The following is a 21011-nucleotide window of genomic DNA, read 5'->3' on the forward strand; positions in this document are numbered from 1 at the left end:
TACAGGAAAATTAAGGGACATACCAAAACGTTAAATACACAAAATAAATATCTATAATAAAATATTTCTTAAGTAATAAGAATAAAATCGTCATCTAAATGATCCTGTGCCGGCAGTTATTATTTTCTGTAATAATATAACGTATTTGAATAATTTGCAGATTGTCTGTTGTTCCTAATGAAAAATCTAATCCGTAATTTTCTTTGTGTTTATTTTCACAGCAAGAGGAGTATACAGAATTTGATGTTGGAGCTGAAGTAGAGGAGGAAGAATCACAGGAGGTAGATAGAGAAAATGGTTATAGGGTACTCACCAAATTATCATAGGGTACTCACTAAATTATCATAGGGTACTCACTAAATTATCATAGGGTACTCACTAAATTATCATAGGGTACTCATAGGGTACTCACTAAATTATCATAGGGTACTCACTAAATTATCATAGGGTACTCCCTAAATTATCATAGGGTACTCATAGGGTACTCACTAAATTATCATAGGGTACTCACTAAATTATCATAGGGTACTCCCTAAATTATCATAGGGTACTCATAGGGTACTCACTAAATTATCATAGGGTACTCACTAAATTATCATAGGGTACTCCCTAAATTATCATAGGGTACTCATAGGGTACTCACTAAATTATCATAGGGTACTCACTAAATTATCATAGGGTACTCACTTAATTATCATAGGGTACTCATTAAATTATCATAGGGTACTCAATTATCATAGGGTACTCACTAAATTATCATAGGGTACTCACTTAATTATCATAGGGTACTCCTCACTTAATTATCATAGGGTACTCACTTAATTATCATAGGGTACTCACTAAATTATCATAGGGTACTCACTTAATTATCATAGGGTACTCCTCACTTAATTATCATAGGGTACTCACTAAATTATCATAGGGTACTCACTAAATTATCATAGGGTACTCACTTAATTATCATAGGGTACTCACTAAATTATCATAGGGTACTCACTTAATTATCATAGGGTACTCCTCACTTAATTATCATAGGGTACTCACTTAATTATCATAGGGTACTCACTAAATTATCATAGGGTACTCACTTAATTATCATAGGGTACTCCTCACTTAATTATCATAGGGTACTCACTAAATTATCATAGGGTACTCACTAAATTATCATAGGGTACTCACTTAATTATCATAGGGTACTCACTAAATTATCATAGGGTACTCACTTAATTATCATAGGGTACTCACTTAATTATCATAGGGTACTCACTAAATTATCATAGGGTACTCACTTAATTATCATAGGGTACTCACTTAATTATCATAGGGTACTCACTAAATTATCATAGGGTACTCACTTAATTATCATAGGGTACTCACTAAATTATCATAGGGTACTCACTTAATTATCATAGGGTACTCACTTAATTATCATAGGGTACTCACTAAATTATCATAGGGTACTCACTTAATTATCATAGGGTACTCACTAAATTATCATAGACAGGGTACTCAGTACAGGTAAATTATCATAGACCGGGTACTCACTACCTGTAAATTATCATAGACAGGGTACTCACTACCGGTAAATTATTATAGACAGGGCACTCACTACTGGTAATTATCATAGACCGGGTACTCACTACTGGTAAATTATCATAGACCGGGTACTCACTACCGGTAAATTATCATAGACGGGGTACTCACTACCAGTAAATTATCATAGATGGGGTACTCACTACCAGTAAATTATCATAGCCAGGGTACTCGCCACCTGTAAATTATCATAGACCGGGTACTCACTACCGGTAAATTATCATAGACCGGGTACTCACTACCGGTAAATTATCATAGACCGAGTACTCACTACTGGTAAATTATCATAGACCGGGTACTCACTACTGGTAAATTATCATAGTACATATGTACTCGCTAAATGTGTTAACTACAGGTACCCATCATAAGTACAGTACACTTCACAGGTAGGTGTTTATAGCTTATATTACCCTTAAGTAATTATCAGTAACTTACAGTAAATACATGTACATCCTCGATATCCAGGGGTTACGCTCACTTTCGCTCCCTGCTGCCCTGGTATGTCATAGCAAAATTGAAGGTGCCACCTTGTTGATGAGACAAGAAGACTAGTTTGATCCCTTGATGTACATCAAAAGAATCTAAAAATTGACATGCTTTGAAGTCGGGGGTCTCTCCTTTGTAATCTTCAAAGGACAGGTATCAGCCTAGCGATCGATAAGGTTTTTTTTACCCGAGACCACATTCCAGGGGTGTAGAGATCTAAAGTGAGTGTAACCCCTGGATATCGAGGATGATTCCAGGGGTGTAGAGATCTAAAGTGAGTGTAACCCCTGGATATCCAGGGGTGTAGAGATCTAAAGTGAGTGTAACCCCTGGATATCCAGGGGTGTAGAGATCTAAAGTGAGTGTAACCCCTGGATATCCAGGGGTGTAGAGATCTAAAGTGAGTGTAACCCCTGGATATCCAGGGGTGTAGAGATCTAAAGTGAGTGTAACCCCTGGATATCCAGGGGTGTAGAGATCTAAAGTGAGTGTAACCCCTGGATATCCAGGGGTGTAGAGATCTAAAGTGAGTGTAACCCCTGGATATCCAGGGGTGTAGAGATCTAAAGTGAGTGTAACCCCTGGATATCCAGGGGTGTAGAGATCTAAAGTGAGTGTACCCCTGGATGTCCAGGATGATACATGTACTACTGAAGGTATCACATAAAATTGTTATAACACAATTTTTTGGAAAATCGGCATAAAATCTGTTCACTTATATATACACAGCGTTGTGCATGCTCATTATTTTCCTTTTGTTAGAGGTTTGTGACAGTTGTGCTGAACCAATATCGGTTTTCTGTCAATATATATAAATCTATATATATAAACACTGTATATTTATCAATACATACTGTACTTTATAGACAAACAATTCTAGAATCATGTTAATAATCTCGAGATGTATCAATATTATATGTTAATCAATGCATACGATATTTTATATACAGTAAGTTGGTAACTTTGTAATAGTGTATCTGTGATGTATATATCTATTCCTGTATACTGTATATCTGTTTTGTATATATCTATTCCTGTATAGACCTATGATGAATTTGAAATCCAAGCTGTTGAGGAACAGGAAACCTATGAGGTAAATGTCCGGATAATTAGTTTATCTTTATAGATAAGTTCTTAAATCATTTGATTAGAAATAAATACCTGGTAATTAAAACGTCAGTATTATGATGTATTTAGTACATCACATGATAATTACTAGGATAGCTATTGGATAACTACCCTTGCTCTATTTGGTATAGTTAGCATCCCCCCTTGACGACGGGAACTATACCTGGAGACGGGCACTATGCCTTTTTTTTGGACCGCTGAGACTGCGGGAAAAGTAGCGTGACGCCAAGAGTTGCGCCCCTTCTCCTAGGGGGCGCTGTACATATTCTACTTTCAGTTCATTGTTGTCGTCTGCCAAAATGGCTTCGAGATTCGGGACCGGGAATGCCGATTGCTTTGCAGAGGCTCAGCAATGTATGAAAACGAAGCAGGCGACACAATTTGCAGTCACAGTTAGTACAGTCATGTGATGTACTAAATCTATTATGACCCTTTCCCTCGGGAACAGTTCTCTTATAGTGTTGTCTGGGGAGGTATAGTGCCCGAGCCTGACGGCTCGGGCACTATACCTCCCCAGACAACACTATAAGAGAACGGTTCCCTCGGGAAAGGGCCATAATAGAATATTAGTTTTATGTAGTCAGGAGTATAAAAGCTACGATAAAAGGTATCTGGTAGTGCAGACATTTTTTTCTCTTAACAAAGTGTTCATAACTGACGTTAAATTGCTTTTAAGTGTCTCATAAGTCAGCAATGGCTGGGTGTTAATATGGCTTTACCTGGATTTGTGAAATGTATTTATTTTATGTATGAATTAACATGTGACACTGTATAAAAATAATTTCATTGATTTTGAAAATCATTAACTATGAAACAATTGTTTTTTGTTAGACTAACATATACCATGTATAACAACTTAGAGCTTCTTTAATTATGACATAGATTGTTTTATTAAAACTTTTTGATCTTAATCCTCTGTATTATCAGAAATCAAGTTGACCAATTTTCTTTTTATTAAACTACATCTTGTTCATTTTCTTTTTGATGAAAAAGGTTATTTGATAGATTTTTGTTTTCTTATCTTGTATAATATGAAATATTCATTTAAGAACTACAGCTGTATTAAAGATTAAATTAATATTTTTAAAAAAATATATTATTGAAAAAGCTTATAATTGAAGTGTTAGGTTTCTTTGATGCTTTTAAGTATAGCCAGATTTTATGGTGATCTGTAAATACTTTAGAAATGGGAATTTTTAATCCTTGTAGTGTGTCTGTTGTTGATAGTTACTCTGTATAGGTAAGTTCTGCAGTTTAACATCTATCTATTTTTTCCTCCGTCATAAGGCTGAATTTAGGCTGGATCAAAATATGCAGTTTAATGTAAATAGTATTTTAGCTATTAAGGATGAAATTAATGCCAGACAAATATAGTTTTTAGCTAGTGAGGAGAAGCTTTCATTGGGCCAAAACTTTCCTAGTGTGTGCTAGTCTGCATGTTAAAACGGAGATATTTTTTTATATTTCCTAAGGGATAAAAGGAGAAGTGAAAACCGTTGTATCTTTGTGTCAATTATAATAGTAAACAGACGAGAAAATCTTTGAGCTTTAAAGAGTTTTATACTTTTATATGTGATGCAAAGGAGGCACGGTAGTCTAGTGGTAGGACGCCGGGCTCGTGACCGGTGGGTTGCGGGTTCGAGCCACGGCACAGCACTGTGTTGTATCTTTGAGCAAGATACTTTACTCCGCTTGTTCCAGTCTACTCAGCTGTAAATGAGTACGTGGTTGGGTACTGCTAGAATTGTTGAATGCTAGCTGTGAGCGCTTTTCATACTTAGGATTTGTCAATTTCAAAGAGGCATTATACATAGATTTGTTTAACGGGTCAGTATTAAGTCACAGATGTCTATAGGGTTGGCATAAAGTGATCAGATAGGTCAGTTGGTCAAGCATCTGTTGTGACACAGTAGCTGTAAATGCACATAATAGTTGGTAAAAGTCATTGTTTACTCATAGATTTAAATCAACAGTCTCATTACAAGTACATGTACAAATGTAACAATATCTCATCTAGTACAGTAATATAAACTCATAACTTCTGCGTTGTGTCTCAAATCTTCCAGGTAAATGATGTAAGTTGTATCAATCGCATACCTCTCTAGCTTCTAAGACATGGACACTCCCTGGCGTCTAAGACGTGTTCCTTCTTCTGGTCATACTTTCCTCCCTCACTCTGTCTTACTCTGCCCTTGATGCCCATATCATATCAACATGTTTTGTTTAAGTTTGGTAGACCTCACTTTGTCACATTTGTTCCCTTTTTTAAGAAATTTGATTGTGTAATCAAAGTTCCTTAAGTTACAATAACCATTCTACCAATATTTTTTTTTTGATCAATTCCTGCCTTCTAAGTTTCTATGACCTACTTTTCCTTCAGTCATATATAGACACATCATGATAGTGAGAACAACATGGTACTAAAACACAAAGTAAACATTTAGATTGTTTCCTAATATAATATTAACCCTTTCACCCTATGTAACTTTAGTAGACTATACCATACATTGATTGGGATGAGTCTATTAGGGTCAACAGTGGTGAAAGGGTTTACCTAAAACGTACTATGTCTCATCTCATAATTAGTTATGATCATTTCTACAAGTAAATATGATACACAGCTATCATCATAACAATATCAGAATTCCTTAGATATGATATATACAATATACATGTACAATCATTACTTATTATGACAAACAGAAAACAATTCTAATTATCACCAATAATTAATAATTAGCATGTCACCTACGTAGCGTCAATAATGTTATACAACAATTATAGCTATATATAGTAGCAAACAGTTTTCATAGGATACACATCTAACGTACTGTTTTATTTAAAATAATAATATCCACGAAATGCATGAACAATTCAAACGAAAATCGCAAGAGTACTATATTTTTGTTATCAATGTTACATTATTTTCACATGACACATTTATCTCTTTACTTATTTGTAACTTATTTCGGTCGTGCTCTCTCATTAAACCTATTCCCGACGGTGTGTACTCTAGTCTGGCACACGTTAATGTGTATGTGCCCTCTCATTAAACTTATTCCTGACGGTGTGTACTCTAGTCTGGCACACGTTAATGTGTATGTGCCCTCTCATTAAACTTATTCCTGACGGTGTGTACTCTAGTCTGGCACACGTTAATATGTATGTGCTCTCTCATTAAACCTATTCCGGATGGTGTGTACTCTAGTCTGGCACACATTAATGTGTATGTGCTCTCTCATTAAACCTATTCCTGACGGTGTGTACTCTAGTCTGGAACACGTTAACGTGTATGTGCTCTCTCATTAAACCTATTCCTGACGGTGTGTACTCTAGTCTGGCACACGTTAATATGTATGTGCTCTCTCATTAAACCAATTCCCGACGGTGTGTACTCTAGTCTGGCACACATTAATATGTATGTGCTCTCTCATTAAACCTATTCCGGATGGTGTGTACTCTAGTCTGGCACACATTAATGTGTATGTGCTCGCTCATTAAACCTATTCCCGACGGTGTGTACTCTAGTCTGGCACACATTAATATGTATGAGCTCTCTCATTAAACCTATTCCCGACAGTGTGTACTCTAGTCTGGCACACATTAATATGTATGAGCTCTCTCATTAAACCTATTCCCGACAGTGTGTACTCTAGTCTGGCACACGTTAAGGTGTATGTGCTCGCTCATTAAACCTACTCCCGACGGTGTGTACTCTAGTCTGCCACACGTTAATGTGTATGTGCTCCCTCATTAAACCTATTTCCGACGGGGTGTACTCTAGTCTGGCACACGTCAATGTGTATGTGCTCTCTCATTTAACCTATTCCCGACGGTGTGGACTCTAGTCTGGCACACGTTAATGTTTATGTGCTCGCTCATTAAACCTATTCCTGACGGTGTTGACTCTAGTCTGGCACACGTTAATATGTATGTGCTCTCTCATTAAACCAATTCACGACGGTGTGTACTCTAGTCTGGCGCACATTAATATGTATGTGCTCTCTCATTAAACCAATTACCGACGGTGTGTACTCTAGTCTGGCTCTCGTTAATTGGTATGTGCCCGCTCATTAAACCTATTCCCGACGGTGGGTACTCTAGTCTGGCACACGTTAATATGTATGTGCTCTCTCATTAAACCTGTTTCCGACGGTGTGTACTCTAGTCTGGAACACGTTAATGTGTATGTGCTCTCTCCTTAAACCTATTTCCGACGGTGTGTACACTAGTCTGGCACACTTTAATTTGTATGTGCTCTCTCATTAAACCAATTCCCGACGGTGTGTACTCTAGTCTGCCACACGTTAATGTGTATGTGCTCGCGCATTAAACCTATTCCTGACGGTGGGTACTCTAGTCTGGCACACGTTAATATGTATGTGCTCTCTCATTAAACCAATTTCCGACGGTGTGTACTCTAGTCTGGCACACGTTAATGTGTATGTGCTCTCTCATTAAACCTATACCCGATGGTGTGTTCTGTAGTCTGGCACACGTTAATGTGTATGTGCTCTCTCATTAAACCTATTCCTGATGGTGTGTACTCTAATCTGGCACACGTTAATGTGTATGTGCTCGCTCATTAAACCTATTCCTGGCGGTGTGTACTCTAGTCTGGCACACGTTAATGGGTATGTGCTCGCTCATTAAACCTATTCCCGACGGTGTGTTCTGTAGTCTGGCACACGTTAATGTGTATGTGCTCTCTCATTAAACCTATTCCCGATTAATTAATTAATTTTGAAAGTAGTCTCTGTCTCTCATTCAATGGTTTCAACATTTAATTGACTCTTTGTCTTGTTGATCAGTGACGTATATTGTCGTTGATCTGAATGGTTGGTGTAGAGGAAACGAATCGCTAAAGATGTTCTCCCATCCTCAGCTTTAGCCGACACCATTTCGTAACTCAGCAAAGTGATTAGCTTACCTGACCATTTTCATTCTCACATGAATTAACATTGATGCATTCAGTTTTTCATAAATTATACAAAATTATACATTTGTTTCTAAATTTTAGAATTTCAATTTTCACTCGAGTTTTTATTTGAATAGAAATTATTACTTTTTTTTAGTAATATTGTTAATAATGATTCAAGGTTCTTCTATACTGCTTTATCACAATCTAGTTTGTAGGGCGTCTCAAAGCGGTTCACAAATAATTATCCATGGTTATAGGGCCTTTGCAACCAGGCAATATCTTTCTCAACTCCCTGGGGAGCATACAGCCGGTGCTGCCATTTTGGCACTCACAGCTAGCATTCTACAATTCTAGCACTCCCCAACCACATACTCATTTACAGACTGGAACAAGCAGAGTAAGGTATCTTGCTCTAAGATACAACACAGTGCCGTGCCATGACTCAAACCCTCAACCCTTCGGTCACGAGCCCAGCATCCTACCACTAGACTACCGTGCCTCCTTATCATTTAATCTACTAACACTTGTTTTCCACTTTTGATATTCCGTTATTGAGCAGGAGATTGAATCACACGTGCCATAGCGCTTTCGGTACAGGAGAGTCCTTTCTTTTGACTCGATTAACTTGTTTAAAATATTAGACATGAAAAATAATAACTGAAAATTTCCTCATCAACTGACATAATCTGAACTATCTTCACTTCTCATGTCATTTAGGTGAGGATCTTGCTCCATATCATTACTTGAACAACCCGGTTTCTGCGACTCTAATCTAGATTTTCTATCTCTTAAATGTTTGGATAACTCCATTAAAGGATTGTCATCCTCATCTGTTGAATTATCCCTTTCCTGACAGAATCTCATTGTTATTCTGTCACGCGGTGGTTACTCAGCAACCTCTGAAATTGCCTTTGAATCAGAACTATCTTCTGGCTGTACTACAAAATGTGGTTTTTATCATAATTGAACCTGGAATATACTTGTATCTTTATATAACCATCCAAACGCACATTTCAGATTCGGAATTTGAACTAAAATTTACTGTTAATTGGACTTTGTTAATTAATTGGACCATGTTAAAGTTTTCTGTTTAGCTGGGGGTTGAGTTCAATTTCTCACAAAGTATATGTGCTGTCATAACCAAACCTGCATTATACTTTTATCTATGCATGGACATCCCTACACACATTGCCCTGGTAAGCCCACAGTGTTACATTCGTCCCCATATTATATCATAAAACTAAATGTATCATAGGGTATAATAAATAGAAGAAGTACCTGAAGTGGCGTAGGAATATGTTCCCGCAGTTTTGACCAAACGCAGCACCTTTAGGCTCTTTTACATGTGTGTGTAATACCATATTTATGACATGGCCGTATGACATAGTAAAATGTGTCAGTTATGTGATAAATAGTATTCGTGTTTTGTCCAAAATTGAAATCTCAACATCAGTGAAATATTTCAGCAAACAAAAAATGGACTTACTAAAGGAAATGTTTTTTCCTAAACTATACTAAACTGACTTTTTCCTGCAGAAACAGGCTAAGGGTTTGAAATATTGACCCTATAACTGTGTTGATTTTCACGCTAGATATCTGATGATGTGCACATGGAGCCAGACGAAGTTTACCAAGAAATGGATGGTCCTGAGCCCCCTCCACCACCCCCCTCCAGACCAATCCCCCCACCTCCCAAAAACCCATCTCCAACACCCCCTCCCCCACCACCACCACCACAGAGTAAGGTAAGTCGGTACCCAGCTCAGAAAACTTGTTATTACGGTGTAGTATCACCTAGACAACCTATGGTTCCGATAGAAATTTTGTTTGAAAATTGACCATGGATGGAAGATTTTAAAATAATAGAAATATATGTGTTAAATGGTCTGTCTGCCAGTATCCCTAAACAGTATATAGATATGTATGTGTATTTCTGTGCTGATATTTATATCATGTAGATTGTATCACCTTACCGTGCATTTTGTTTTTTCATTATAGTTCTAACCCCCTAATCTGTGTGTTGCTGAAGTGCTTTATAGTACATTAAAAAAATCATCTAGTAGCTTTGCCCTGCAAATATGTCATTGATGACATTATACACAAAGAGACAGGACGACATCGTGACATGAAGTAATTAACTATGTTAGGGCTTCGCATTGGAGAAGCAAGTGTTTCATCTCTCCGTCCACACTTTGGTTTCCAGAGATTATCTTGCAATCCTGAAAATTAAACTTTTGTGAAATTTGGGAAATGTAGATGTGCAAAAGGGGTTTGAAAAGTCTCTAAGGATAAGGTTAAAAAACCACCTTAAATACTAAAAATAGCCTGTGTGGTTTATGGTGTTTAGCTCAGAATCAAGAGTACCAATTGACGTATGCACTGTGATACACGTGTATCTAAAATAAGCAATAGGAAAGGTTTGTAAGGTCAAGGTCACAATTACTAAAAATAGACCTTGCGGTTACAGTCGGGCACATGGCAGGGCCCTTGCTAACCTGTCAGTGTTCTGGGGGGAAAAAAGATTTGTGTTAATGTTAAAATGACAAAAATAAACAGGGTTTTTTGGAAAAAAAATACATGATGAGGCTTGTTATATAGAGTGGACAAACAAATACCATGTGGCTTACAGTTTCTGTTGCATGTTTTACTCTTTCTGTGCTAAACTTCATATTAGTAAATATCTTATGATGCTCTGCTTATAAAGTACAGTTAGTAGTGTGGACCAGCTTGCTATTGTGTGCATTTTCAGGGGAGGTAAATGCTAATGATAACATGTGTGATTGTCTTACAGAGAGTACCATTGGAGAAGAAGGCGGGTAAGTAAGAAATATTAATCATAAAAAAATGTCTAGTTCCAAAGATTCAGTCTTTGAAATTGATCTTTTGGGAAATTATGGACTTTTATTGGACAGTGAATATTACGAGGAGAAAAACACATACTGTAGGAGTTCTTAACATAGTTAGGCATGTTAAGTGAAATATAAGTACAGTAGATTTCTCTTAATATCACTTCCCATTTTACAGAGAAAAACATGATATTAACAGAAACATGACATAAACAGAATACATATTTTCTGATTTTTTTCAGCCCTCAAAACTGGAAGTGAACTTAGTCAAATGCCTAAGTGATGTGGCTCTACGAAGAAGATTGATATTTTGTAACTAACCTTGTTCTTTACCCTAGTTGAAATATAGATATAAGTAAATAAGTATAGAAATAAATATATTATTTGTATTTCATTTCAGTATGCAGTTACATTTCATATAGTTAGTAGCAAAATGACGATCAGTACGATTGTAATTATGATTGTTTACTGCAGTAGTGATGTAGGCATACAAGTGTTTGGCTGGTATTCTGCATCAAATTCAATTGTAAACATGAGACTTGGTAAATATTTACCTATATCTTGATATATATACTGTTCTTTCGCTAGTAACATCTTTTTATAGGTTAATTTCCTTAGATATTTGCTGCAAGTGTGTAATCGAAGATAGTACACATGTTATAATTAGTTGAAAGAATACATCACACTTGGCATTAGAAAAGTTTACAGATGTTAGACTGTCCTAGCTCCCCCAACCACAGGTGAATATCATGTTAACAAGTATGTAAGTCAACCTATTGTTTAACAGTCAGCCAGGTGTAACCTATTGTTTGACAGTCAGCCAGGTGTAAAAAATACCCTGTTAGGCCAAGGCATTGTTTACATAATGCGTCCAGGGTGTGACAGAAGGTCCCCAGGGCATTTATCATGAATCATTACCACCATTTACCTGTATTTTTTGGTGAAAGTGGCCAAAATAAAGTGATATTAAGAGAAATCGACATCAAATCAGGTGATAATAAAAGAATTGAATTGCATAGATTATATAGCAGGAAAAACGGTGCATCAAAAAAACATGATAATAACCGAAAAGTGACATTAACAGACGTGATATTAAGTGAAATGTACTATAATAATCAATTAAACTTATCTTTCATCGATATAATAAAAATATTATTGTGATTCAACAAATGTCTAAATGGAATAAAATTTTCTGAAGGCAAATGTCATTCTTGAAATGTTTATCAATGTCTCAAAGTAATTAGAAAATACCTTAAAAAAGCTTTTTACCCCCAAATCTGTCAACTTGAGCTCGTATTGTTACCGCTCTCATTTGGGTATTTATATTAACTAATAATAATATTGATCACTTAAAAGAACATATGTATAGAAATATGACAAAAACAAACAGGCTTCATTACAACTTTACTGTACAATACTCTTTCTCAATTTGCCAACCAAATGATGACCTTATTATGATTAGAGTTATCTCCTCTTAGGACCTCCAAAACCTCAAGTTCAGAAGCAAAAGCCAGGTGGCCTTGACCTCAGTGAAGTTTTGAAGAAACGTAGCAATCTGAGGAAAGTAGAATCAACAGAGGAACGGCCAATCAGTACAAATGATGTCAAGGAGTATGCCACGGGGGAGGACATGCGCTCTAAACTAGAAATGTTTAGACAGAAGGAGGAAGCAGGTCAGTGACATATGGATAGGGGTAAGGATAATGTAGGGGTCAGGATAATGTAGGGGTCTGGATAATGTAGGGGTCAGGATAATGTAGAGGTCTGGATAAGGTAGGGGTCTGGATAATGTAAGGGTCTGGATGATGTAGGGGTCAGGATAATGTAGGGGTCAGAATAGTGTAGGGGTCTGGATGGATAATGTAGGAGTCTGGATAATATAGAGGTCTGGATGAGATGTTGGGGTCTGGATAGTGTAGGAGTCGGGATGATGTAGGGGTCTAGATGAGGTATGGATCAGGTTAATGAAGGGGTCAGGATAATGTAGGGGTCTGGATAATGTAGGGGTCTGGGTAATGTAGGGGTCTGGATAATGTAGGGGTCTGGATAATGAAGGGGTCTGGGTAATGTAGGGGTCTGGATAATGTAAGGGTCTGGATGATGTAGGGATATGGATAATGTAGGGGTATTGATAATGTAGGGGTAAGGATGATGTAGGGGTCAGGATAATGTAGGGGTCTGGGTAATGTAGTGGTCTGGATAATGTAAGGGTCTGGATGATGTAGGGATCTGGATAATGTAGGGGTAAGGATGATGTAGGGATCTTGATAATGTAGGGGTCTGGATAATGTAGGGGTCTGGATAATGTAGGGGTCAGGATAATGTAGAGGTCTGGATAAGGTAGGGGTCTGGATAATGTAAGGGTCTGGATGATGTAGGGGTCAGGATAATGTAGGGGTCAGAATAGTGTAGGGGTCTGGATAATGTAACGGTCTGGATAATGTACTGGTCTGGATAATGTACTGGTCTGGATAATGTAGGAGTCTGGATAATATAGAGGTCTGGATGAGATATTGGGGTCTGGATAGTGTAGGAGTCGGGATGATGTAGGGGTCTAGATGAGGTATGGATCAGGTTAATGAAGGGGTCAGGATAATGTAGGGGTCTGGATAATGTAGGGGTCTGGGTAATGTAGGGGTCTGGATTATGTAGGGGTCAGGATAATGTAGGGGTCTGGATAATGTAAGGGTCTGGATGATGTAGGGATATGGATAATGTAGGGGTATTGATAATGTAGGGGTAAGGATGATGTAGGGGTCAGGATAATGTAGGGGTCTGGGTAATGTAGTGGTCTGGATAATGTAAGGGTCTGGATGATGTAGGGATCTGGATAATGTAGGGGTAAGGATGATGTAGGGATCTTGATAATGTAGGGGTCTGGATAATGTAGGGGTCTGGATAATGTAAGGGTCTGGATGATGTAGGGATCTGGATAATGTAGGGGTATTGGTAATGTAGGGGTAAGGATGATGAAGGGGTCTTGATAATGTAGGGGTCTAGATAATGTAGGGGTCTGGATAATGTAGGGGTCTGGGTAATGTAGTGGTCTGGATAATGTAAGGGTCTGGATGATGTAGGGATCTGGAAAATGTAGGGGTAAGGATGATGTAGGGATCTTGATAATGTAGGGGTCTGGATAATGTAGGGGTCAGGATGATGTAGGGGTCAGGATAATGTAAGGGCCAGTATAATGTATGGGTCAGGTTTATGTATCGGTCGGTGTAATGTGGGGGTCAGAATAATGTAGGGGTCAGGATAGTGTAAGGGTCTGAATGATGTAGGGGTTAGGATAATGTAGGGGTCAGAATAGTGTAGGGGTCTGGATGATGTAGGGGTCTGGATAATGTAGGGGTTTTGATCATGTAAGTGTCAGGATAATGTAGGGGTCAGGATAATGTAGGGGTCAGGATAATAATAGGGATCTAGATGATGTAGGGGTCAGGGTAATGTAGGGGTCTGGATGATGTAGGGGTCAGGATAATGTAAGGGGCAGTATAATTTATGGGTCTGGATGATGTAGGGGTCAGGATAATGTAGGGGTCAGGATAATGTAGGGGTCAGGATAATAATAGGGATCTAGATGATGTAGGGGTCAGGATAATGTAGGGGTCTGGATGATATAGGGGTCTGGATAATGTAGGGGTCTGAATGATGTAGGGGTCTGGATAGTGTAGGAGTCGGGATGATGTAGGAGTCTAGATAATGTTTGTGTCAGAATAATGTAGGGGTCACAGTAATGTAGCAGTCTAAACAATTTAGGGGTCAGGATAAGTTAGGGTTCAGGATAAGGTATGGGTCAGGATAATGTAGGGGCCAGTATAATGTAGGGGTCACGGTAATGTAGCAGTCTGGTTAATAAAGGGGTCAAGATAATGTAGGTGTCAGGATAATGTATGGGTCAGGATAATGTATGGGTCAGGATAATGAAGGGGTCAGGATAATATAGGGGTCAGGATAATGTAGGTGTCAGGATAATGTAGGGGTCAGAATAGTGTAGGGGTCTGGATGATGTAGGGGTCTGGATAATGTAGGGGTTTTGATAATGTAAGTGTCAGGATAATGTAGGGGTCAGGATAATGTAGGGGTCAGGATAATAATAGGGATCTAGATGATGTAGGGGTCAGGGTAATGTAGGGGTCTGGATGATGTAGGGGTCAGGATAATGTAAGGGGCAGTATAATTTATGGGTCTGGATGATGTAGGGGTCAGGATAATGTAGGGGTCAGGATAATGTAGGGGTCAGGATAATTATAGGGATCTAGATGATGTAGGGGTCAGGGTAATGTAGGGGTCAGGATAATGTAGGTGTCAGGATAATGTAGGGGTCAGGATAATGAAGGGGTCAGGATAATGTAGGGGTCTGGATAATGTAGGTGTAGGGGTCAGGATAATGTAGGGGTCAGGATAATGTAGGGGTCAGGATGATGTAGGGGTTAGGATAATATAGGGGTCGGGTAATGTAGGAGTCGTTATACTGAAAGGTCGGGATTCTGTAAGTGTCTGGATAATTATAATTTAAGGATCGGGATACTGTAGGGGTCAGGATAATGTAGGGGTCAGGATAATGTAGGGGTTGGGTAATGTAGGAGTCGTTATACTAAAGGGGTCGGGATTCTGTAAGTGTCTGGATAATTATAATTTAAGGATCGGGATACTGTAGGGGTCAGGATAATGTAGGAGTCAGGATAATGTAGGGGTCAGGATAATGTAGGTGTCAGGATAATGGAGGGGTCGGGTAATGTAGGAGTCGTTATACTGAAGGGGTCGGGATTCTGTAAGTGTCTGGATAATTATAATTTAAGGATCGGGATACTGTAGGGGTCAGGATAATGTAGGGGTCAGGATAATGCGGGAGAAAGGATAATTGAAGGGTCAGGACAGTGTAAGGGTTGGTAAGAATGTCATGAAGTCATTATGTATACATTTATGTGGGGGTCTATAAGGATATCAGTGGGCCAATGGAGATAAGTAGAGGTCAGTAAGATAATATTGAAGTCAGTGGAGTGTCCGGAGGTGATGGGGATATGTGAAGGTTAGTATGTGTTTGCTGGGGACGGCTGGAATATCTGAAGGTCAGTGGGGATATCTAAAATCAGAGAGGATAAATGGAGGTCAGTAAGGTTATATATACGGATCATTGAAGATATCTTGGCGCCAGTATGTGTATGAGTGGGGGAGATGGGGTCAGTGTAATATATATAGATCATTCTAGATGTATGGTAGTCTGTAGAGATATGTGGTGTTCAGGGAGTTATATTAAGATGTTTTTTCCAGTTCATTCTTTTCCCATTTCATTAAGTCCTGCGATTGAACGCTGAAGCTGACCAAAGTTGTGCTTATGTGTTTACCTTCAGTTCTTTTTAAAAAGAAATCATTTCTGCAACTCTTAATGTGGTCTTTTATATATGTTATATATTTATGATGCAGTTAGATATCACATGTAAACAACCACGTTCAGAATGACGAGATGCTGAAGTGTGTAATTGTGCAGAAAAGGTCTCTTTTAATTGGCTGAAGATGAAGAGTCTCTACATCGAATATATGTCTACATGGTACATTTCAGATGATGATTCCAGCTCAAATACAGATCAAATGTCTGTTCCTAGTAATATCCGTGATAGGGTGAAAATGTTACAAGGCAATTCGCCTCCTTTCTCCCATCCTCGGAAAGCTCCCCCATCTTTACCACAAAAAGCTCTGCCTTTCAATCACCAAAGTCACCCACCACCACCCCCTAGACCAGGTCCAACACCCCCTAAAACAGATCGTCTGGCAATACACAATCGATTTGGTCATTCACCGGAGCGTCACAACAAGTCACACATCAAATCGGTCAGTAACATTATTTTTTGTGCATGTGTCTTAGCATTGAAGCCTTGCTGCATCATCACTGTCCAACATTAACTAGGTGGTACAGTATGTCTATGCATCCTGCATGTAAGTGCCTTCCCTCTGATAAAATTCATTTCTAATACTGCCCATCTGTAAATTCTAATCACATGGTAACACTGTACTACTGGTTATCTCCCCCTGTTGTCACTCCCCCTGTATACTGCCCACCATCACTCCAGGGTAATACTCTATATCTGGTCATCTCCCCCTGTTAACACTCCCTCTGTATACCACCAATCACCACTCCAGGGTGTACGATTTGTCTGTTTACCTCCCTTTCTTCCCTCTTTACCCTGCCTGTTGATGAAACATCTCCCAGTGGACTACCCAACCTGTTGAGCTTGATTGTGCATCGCTCTGTTGTGACACTCTGTTTTACTGCCTGGCCATAAATCCTCGACCCATTGGAAGGTTGTTCAGCTCTATAAACATGTGACATCATTTGTTATCATATTACTTGTGATGAGGTAGTCTAAAACCATTAGTTTTGTATTATGTGTAAGTTTTAATGAGTAGGCTTTATGTCCCCAGTTTTTGTGTGATAGATAAAACAAATGCTTTAGAGACTTCAGGTCTGATATAGGCTATAGACTTTGAAGTGTTAAATTTTGTAGTATGTTATACAAAAGAAGTAAACGTTTTAGAACTTTTCAGATGTGATTTACATGTAGTTATATGTATAGCTACAATAGTATGCAGGAGTATATACAGGGTATGCTGTGATTAATCCAAGCATTGCATCAGGCAATTTCCTTACTTAAGCATTCTCTATGGAGGTAAGTAATTTCCTGCATGTTTGTTTATATATGTCTGATCTGTTGCATGTTTCCGACTGCTCCTGTGCTGCCTTACCTGCAGCTGGCCTGGTTAGTCCCACTAGAACCAGCACTGCACCAAAGATTGTGAAAACTCCAAGCACTGAAAGTCCACCTGTTCCAAAGTCACCTGGCTTTCGAGGAGCATTACCCCCCACCCCTGTAGACAAACCACCTTTACCTTCTAAACCAGCTGATTTACCCCTACCTCCCCCTCCACAACCGAAGAGTTCTTATGGCAGGGTAAGGGAGACAATCATTGCAATAGCAAGTTCAGTCTACAATGGAATTATTTAAAATAATTTCTTGATTTTATTACAAATTTTGGAAAGTTTTGAAGGCTATTTATGGTCATACACTGGCAAATGTTGCCAGTTTTTTAATGTTAAAAAAATCTTTGATACAATAATGATTTTAAGTTGTCAACATCAACTAAGCCTGTCCTGCTTGTATGTTGTCATTTCTTGCTTGTTCCATTACCTAGCTTATGTAAGTAACATACTGTACCCTGGTATATGCTATATAACATTGACTTGTTGTATTAATAATTTATTTTTCTGATAGCAAGTTTTAACATTCCAATTTTCACATTAACATTCCAATTTTCACATTTTCTTGAGTGATATACACCTATTTATATACATACACATTCATGTGTAGGTCTGATAAAAAAACAAATGATTAATTCATGATTTGATCGATCACCTAAAATTTTGAAAACAGAAACCTGTTAAAAGTTGCCTTATATGACGTACTGACATATTTGATGTTAAAAGCAGTCTGCAATTCGCATGTAGGAAAAACTAGAAGTATTGCAGATGCTTTCAAAATACAGGTATATGTATTGTATTTAGATATCGGCTCTTGGAATCCCAGAAAAACTTTTTGTGATAAAACAGGCAGCACATATTAATGTGATGATTTTTTACAGAAATTTGTTTCTTGAGTTCATTTATTTTCGATTAGTTCTAATATATTCTGTAATTTCAATTAACATTTTGTCATAATTATTAAAGATTGTTTTGGGGTGAACGGTAAATAAAAAATGCAACATTAACTGAACAAGCTAGATTGTAATTATGAAAAAATCTGAATTCTAAAGATAATTGCCTTATTTGTGATATGATGCATACAAATCATCTGATCAAACACCTTAACTAGGTTACATATTTTCCAAAATTGTAATTCTATGAAAGTAACTGATATACAAATTAGACTGTGATTCACAAGTGTGTCATTGTGTTACATGGCTATTGTGGCCCTTCACAGGATTCACAAGAACTACCCCCTCCCCCAAAAATGGAGGACATTCAGCCTGCTCCTCCGCCTAAAACAAAGGACTCCTACACAAAGGTAGACCCAACCACAAAATCCAGTGGCAATACTGGACAAAACGCCCCCTTAGTTCCCAACGGCAACCAGAATGACTGGCCGGATGACTATGATGATGATGACGATGGGGATATTTATGACGATGTTGCTGCGGCATTGGTAAGTACAGAGAAAGGCTTTATATAATCAGTTCATGTTTTATTTTGCAATGAGTTAACCCCCCCACAACAAAGAGGTTAGATTGGAATGAGTTAACCCCCCCACAACAAAGAGGTTAGATTGGAATTAGTTAACCCCCCCACATTAAAGAGGTTAGATTGGAGGTTGTCTTACTGGAATCGGGTTTTCTGTTCGTCTGTCCTTCTGTCTGTAGACACAATTTTTTGCCGGGGACAGCTTTTACAGTTTTCATCCGAATTGTAATCGCCACACTCTGAAGTTGTGTATTGCAATTAGTATTTCGATCCTGCCATTTTAAGAGCACCTGAGTGTTTTAGCTCTTTAATGGTAACACATGCGTGCGTAAAAAGAGTTGCTTCCCCTTGCTACACATTGCCCCTATTTTTTTTCGTATGGAAGTAGACGTCCAGTGGGGAAACCGGAAGTGTATCCTTGAAGCAAAGACAATTGTGTTTCTACACATACATGTCGGTGCTTCACAACTTTTTTAATTTCTGTTTTTGCCAAAGGCAGAAAGAGTAAAATGCAGATATTTTCTGAAGATACTTTTTGTCATCAACCAGGTTCTGTTCATATTTCTACCGGGAGATATCTTCAAAAAGAGCCGTTATTATGTTTTCATCGTCCAAAATTTCATCAGCTTCTGGTTTCCATTTGTTGAGAATATGAACGAAATCATTAACTTTTTGTGAAAGTCTGGCTATAGTCTTTACATAATTTATTTATGCATCACCACCATTCATAAAAGAAACAATGGATATTGCATTTATGTCGAAATCAACAATAATTTTCCAGACAACCAACCAAAGTTCAATGCCCTTTTTCAGCAACGTATTCCCTTTTCATAACGTGTGCCGATTTATAACTAGTTACAGACAAAAACTGTTTAATCTTATTTTGCCTTTTTAACCTGTCAAACCTCAGTGACAGTAACAAAATGTGAAATTCAATCTAGTGTTTCAGGATGAAACAGAAATTGAGACTACATATTGATATAACAACAATTTCAGTTACATCAAAGTATTACAATGGTTTCCTTTAATTCTATAACTAACATCTCTATATATTTACTTAGACTTATCGTCAAATATGTAATATGCACTTTTTTCTAAAGCAATTACCAAATAGTTTTTTCCCAACCTATCTCAATCATTCCTTTGTGCCCTGACTAAAGCACGCAGAGGATGTAATTCTTAATGTGGGAAGAAAGCCAGAGTATCCGGCATTCACATGAAAAAAATGGTGAGGAAAACTTTAATGTAAAATCTGACGTTGCATGCTTTATGATGCCATATTTAAGCTGATTGCAATGGGGGCTGAACTTACCCAAATGCCTGTCCGAACTTACTCCATAGCGGGGGGTCGTTCAGCCATCTGATCTTCCGACAGAAAAAGTTTGATAATGTTCAAAAACGGACGTGCTGCCATACGTCCTAGAGTGGACTTTAATAAAAATTGGCCAAACTTGCCCCGGTGTCCCCTAATTGTTATGTCGGTCTTAAGTCTCATTAGAGCTTATGTTTTATTAGCCCTCCATCATCTGATGGTGGGCTATTCAAATCGCCCTGCGTCCGTAGTCCGTCCGTTGTCCGTCGTCCGTCCTTAAACAATTCTTGTTATCGGTATTTCTCAAGAAGGACCAGAGGGATCTTTCTCGAACTTTATATGCAGGTTCCCCTTGGTCCTTAGCTGTGCAGGGCAACTTTTGAGACTGATCGGATAAACAACATGGCCGACAGGCAGCCATCTTGGATTTTGATATTGAAAGTTTGTTATCGCTATTTCTCAAGAAGTACCAGAGGGATCTTTCTCAAATTT

General features: G+C 38.2%; 1 protein-coding gene across 9 annotated transcripts in view; it reads left to right on the forward strand.

Moving 5' to 3' along the window:
- LOC110452544 (pollen-specific leucine-rich repeat extensin-like protein 1) overlaps nt 1-21011 on the forward strand; it is a 72490-nt gene that overhangs the window by 39024 nt on the left and 12455 nt on the right. For 6 of the 9 annotated variants that reach the window (XR_002463203.1, XM_021501154.1, XM_021501171.1 and 3 more), the window contains 7 exons: nt 222-281; nt 3122-3172; nt 9721-9873; nt 10920-10944; nt 12453-12647; nt 16538-16806; nt 18951-19172. Coding sequence is in view for 8 of the 9 variants with exons in the window: in XM_021501154.1 (XP_021356829.1) it covers nt 222-281; nt 3122-3172; nt 9721-9873; nt 10920-10944; nt 12453-12647; nt 16538-16806; nt 18951-19172 (975 nt within the window). In the remaining variant the exon portion in view is untranslated. Of the gene's footprint in view, nt 1-221; nt 282-3121; nt 3173-5273; nt 5283-9720; nt 9874-10919; nt 10945-12452; nt 12648-16537; nt 16807-17724; nt 17925-18950; nt 19173-21011 lie in introns of all 9 variants that reach the window. The other 3 variants (XM_021501206.1, XM_021501179.1, XM_021501215.1) reach the window with 3 other exon arrangements.

The sequence above is a fragment of the Mizuhopecten yessoensis genome, unplaced genomic scaffold (genome assembly GCF_002113885.1).
Source record: "Mizuhopecten yessoensis strain PY_sf001 unplaced genomic scaffold, ASM211388v2 scaffold757, whole genome shotgun sequence".
Classification (NCBI taxonomy): Eukaryota; Metazoa; Mollusca; class Bivalvia; order Pectinida; family Pectinidae; genus Mizuhopecten; species Mizuhopecten yessoensis.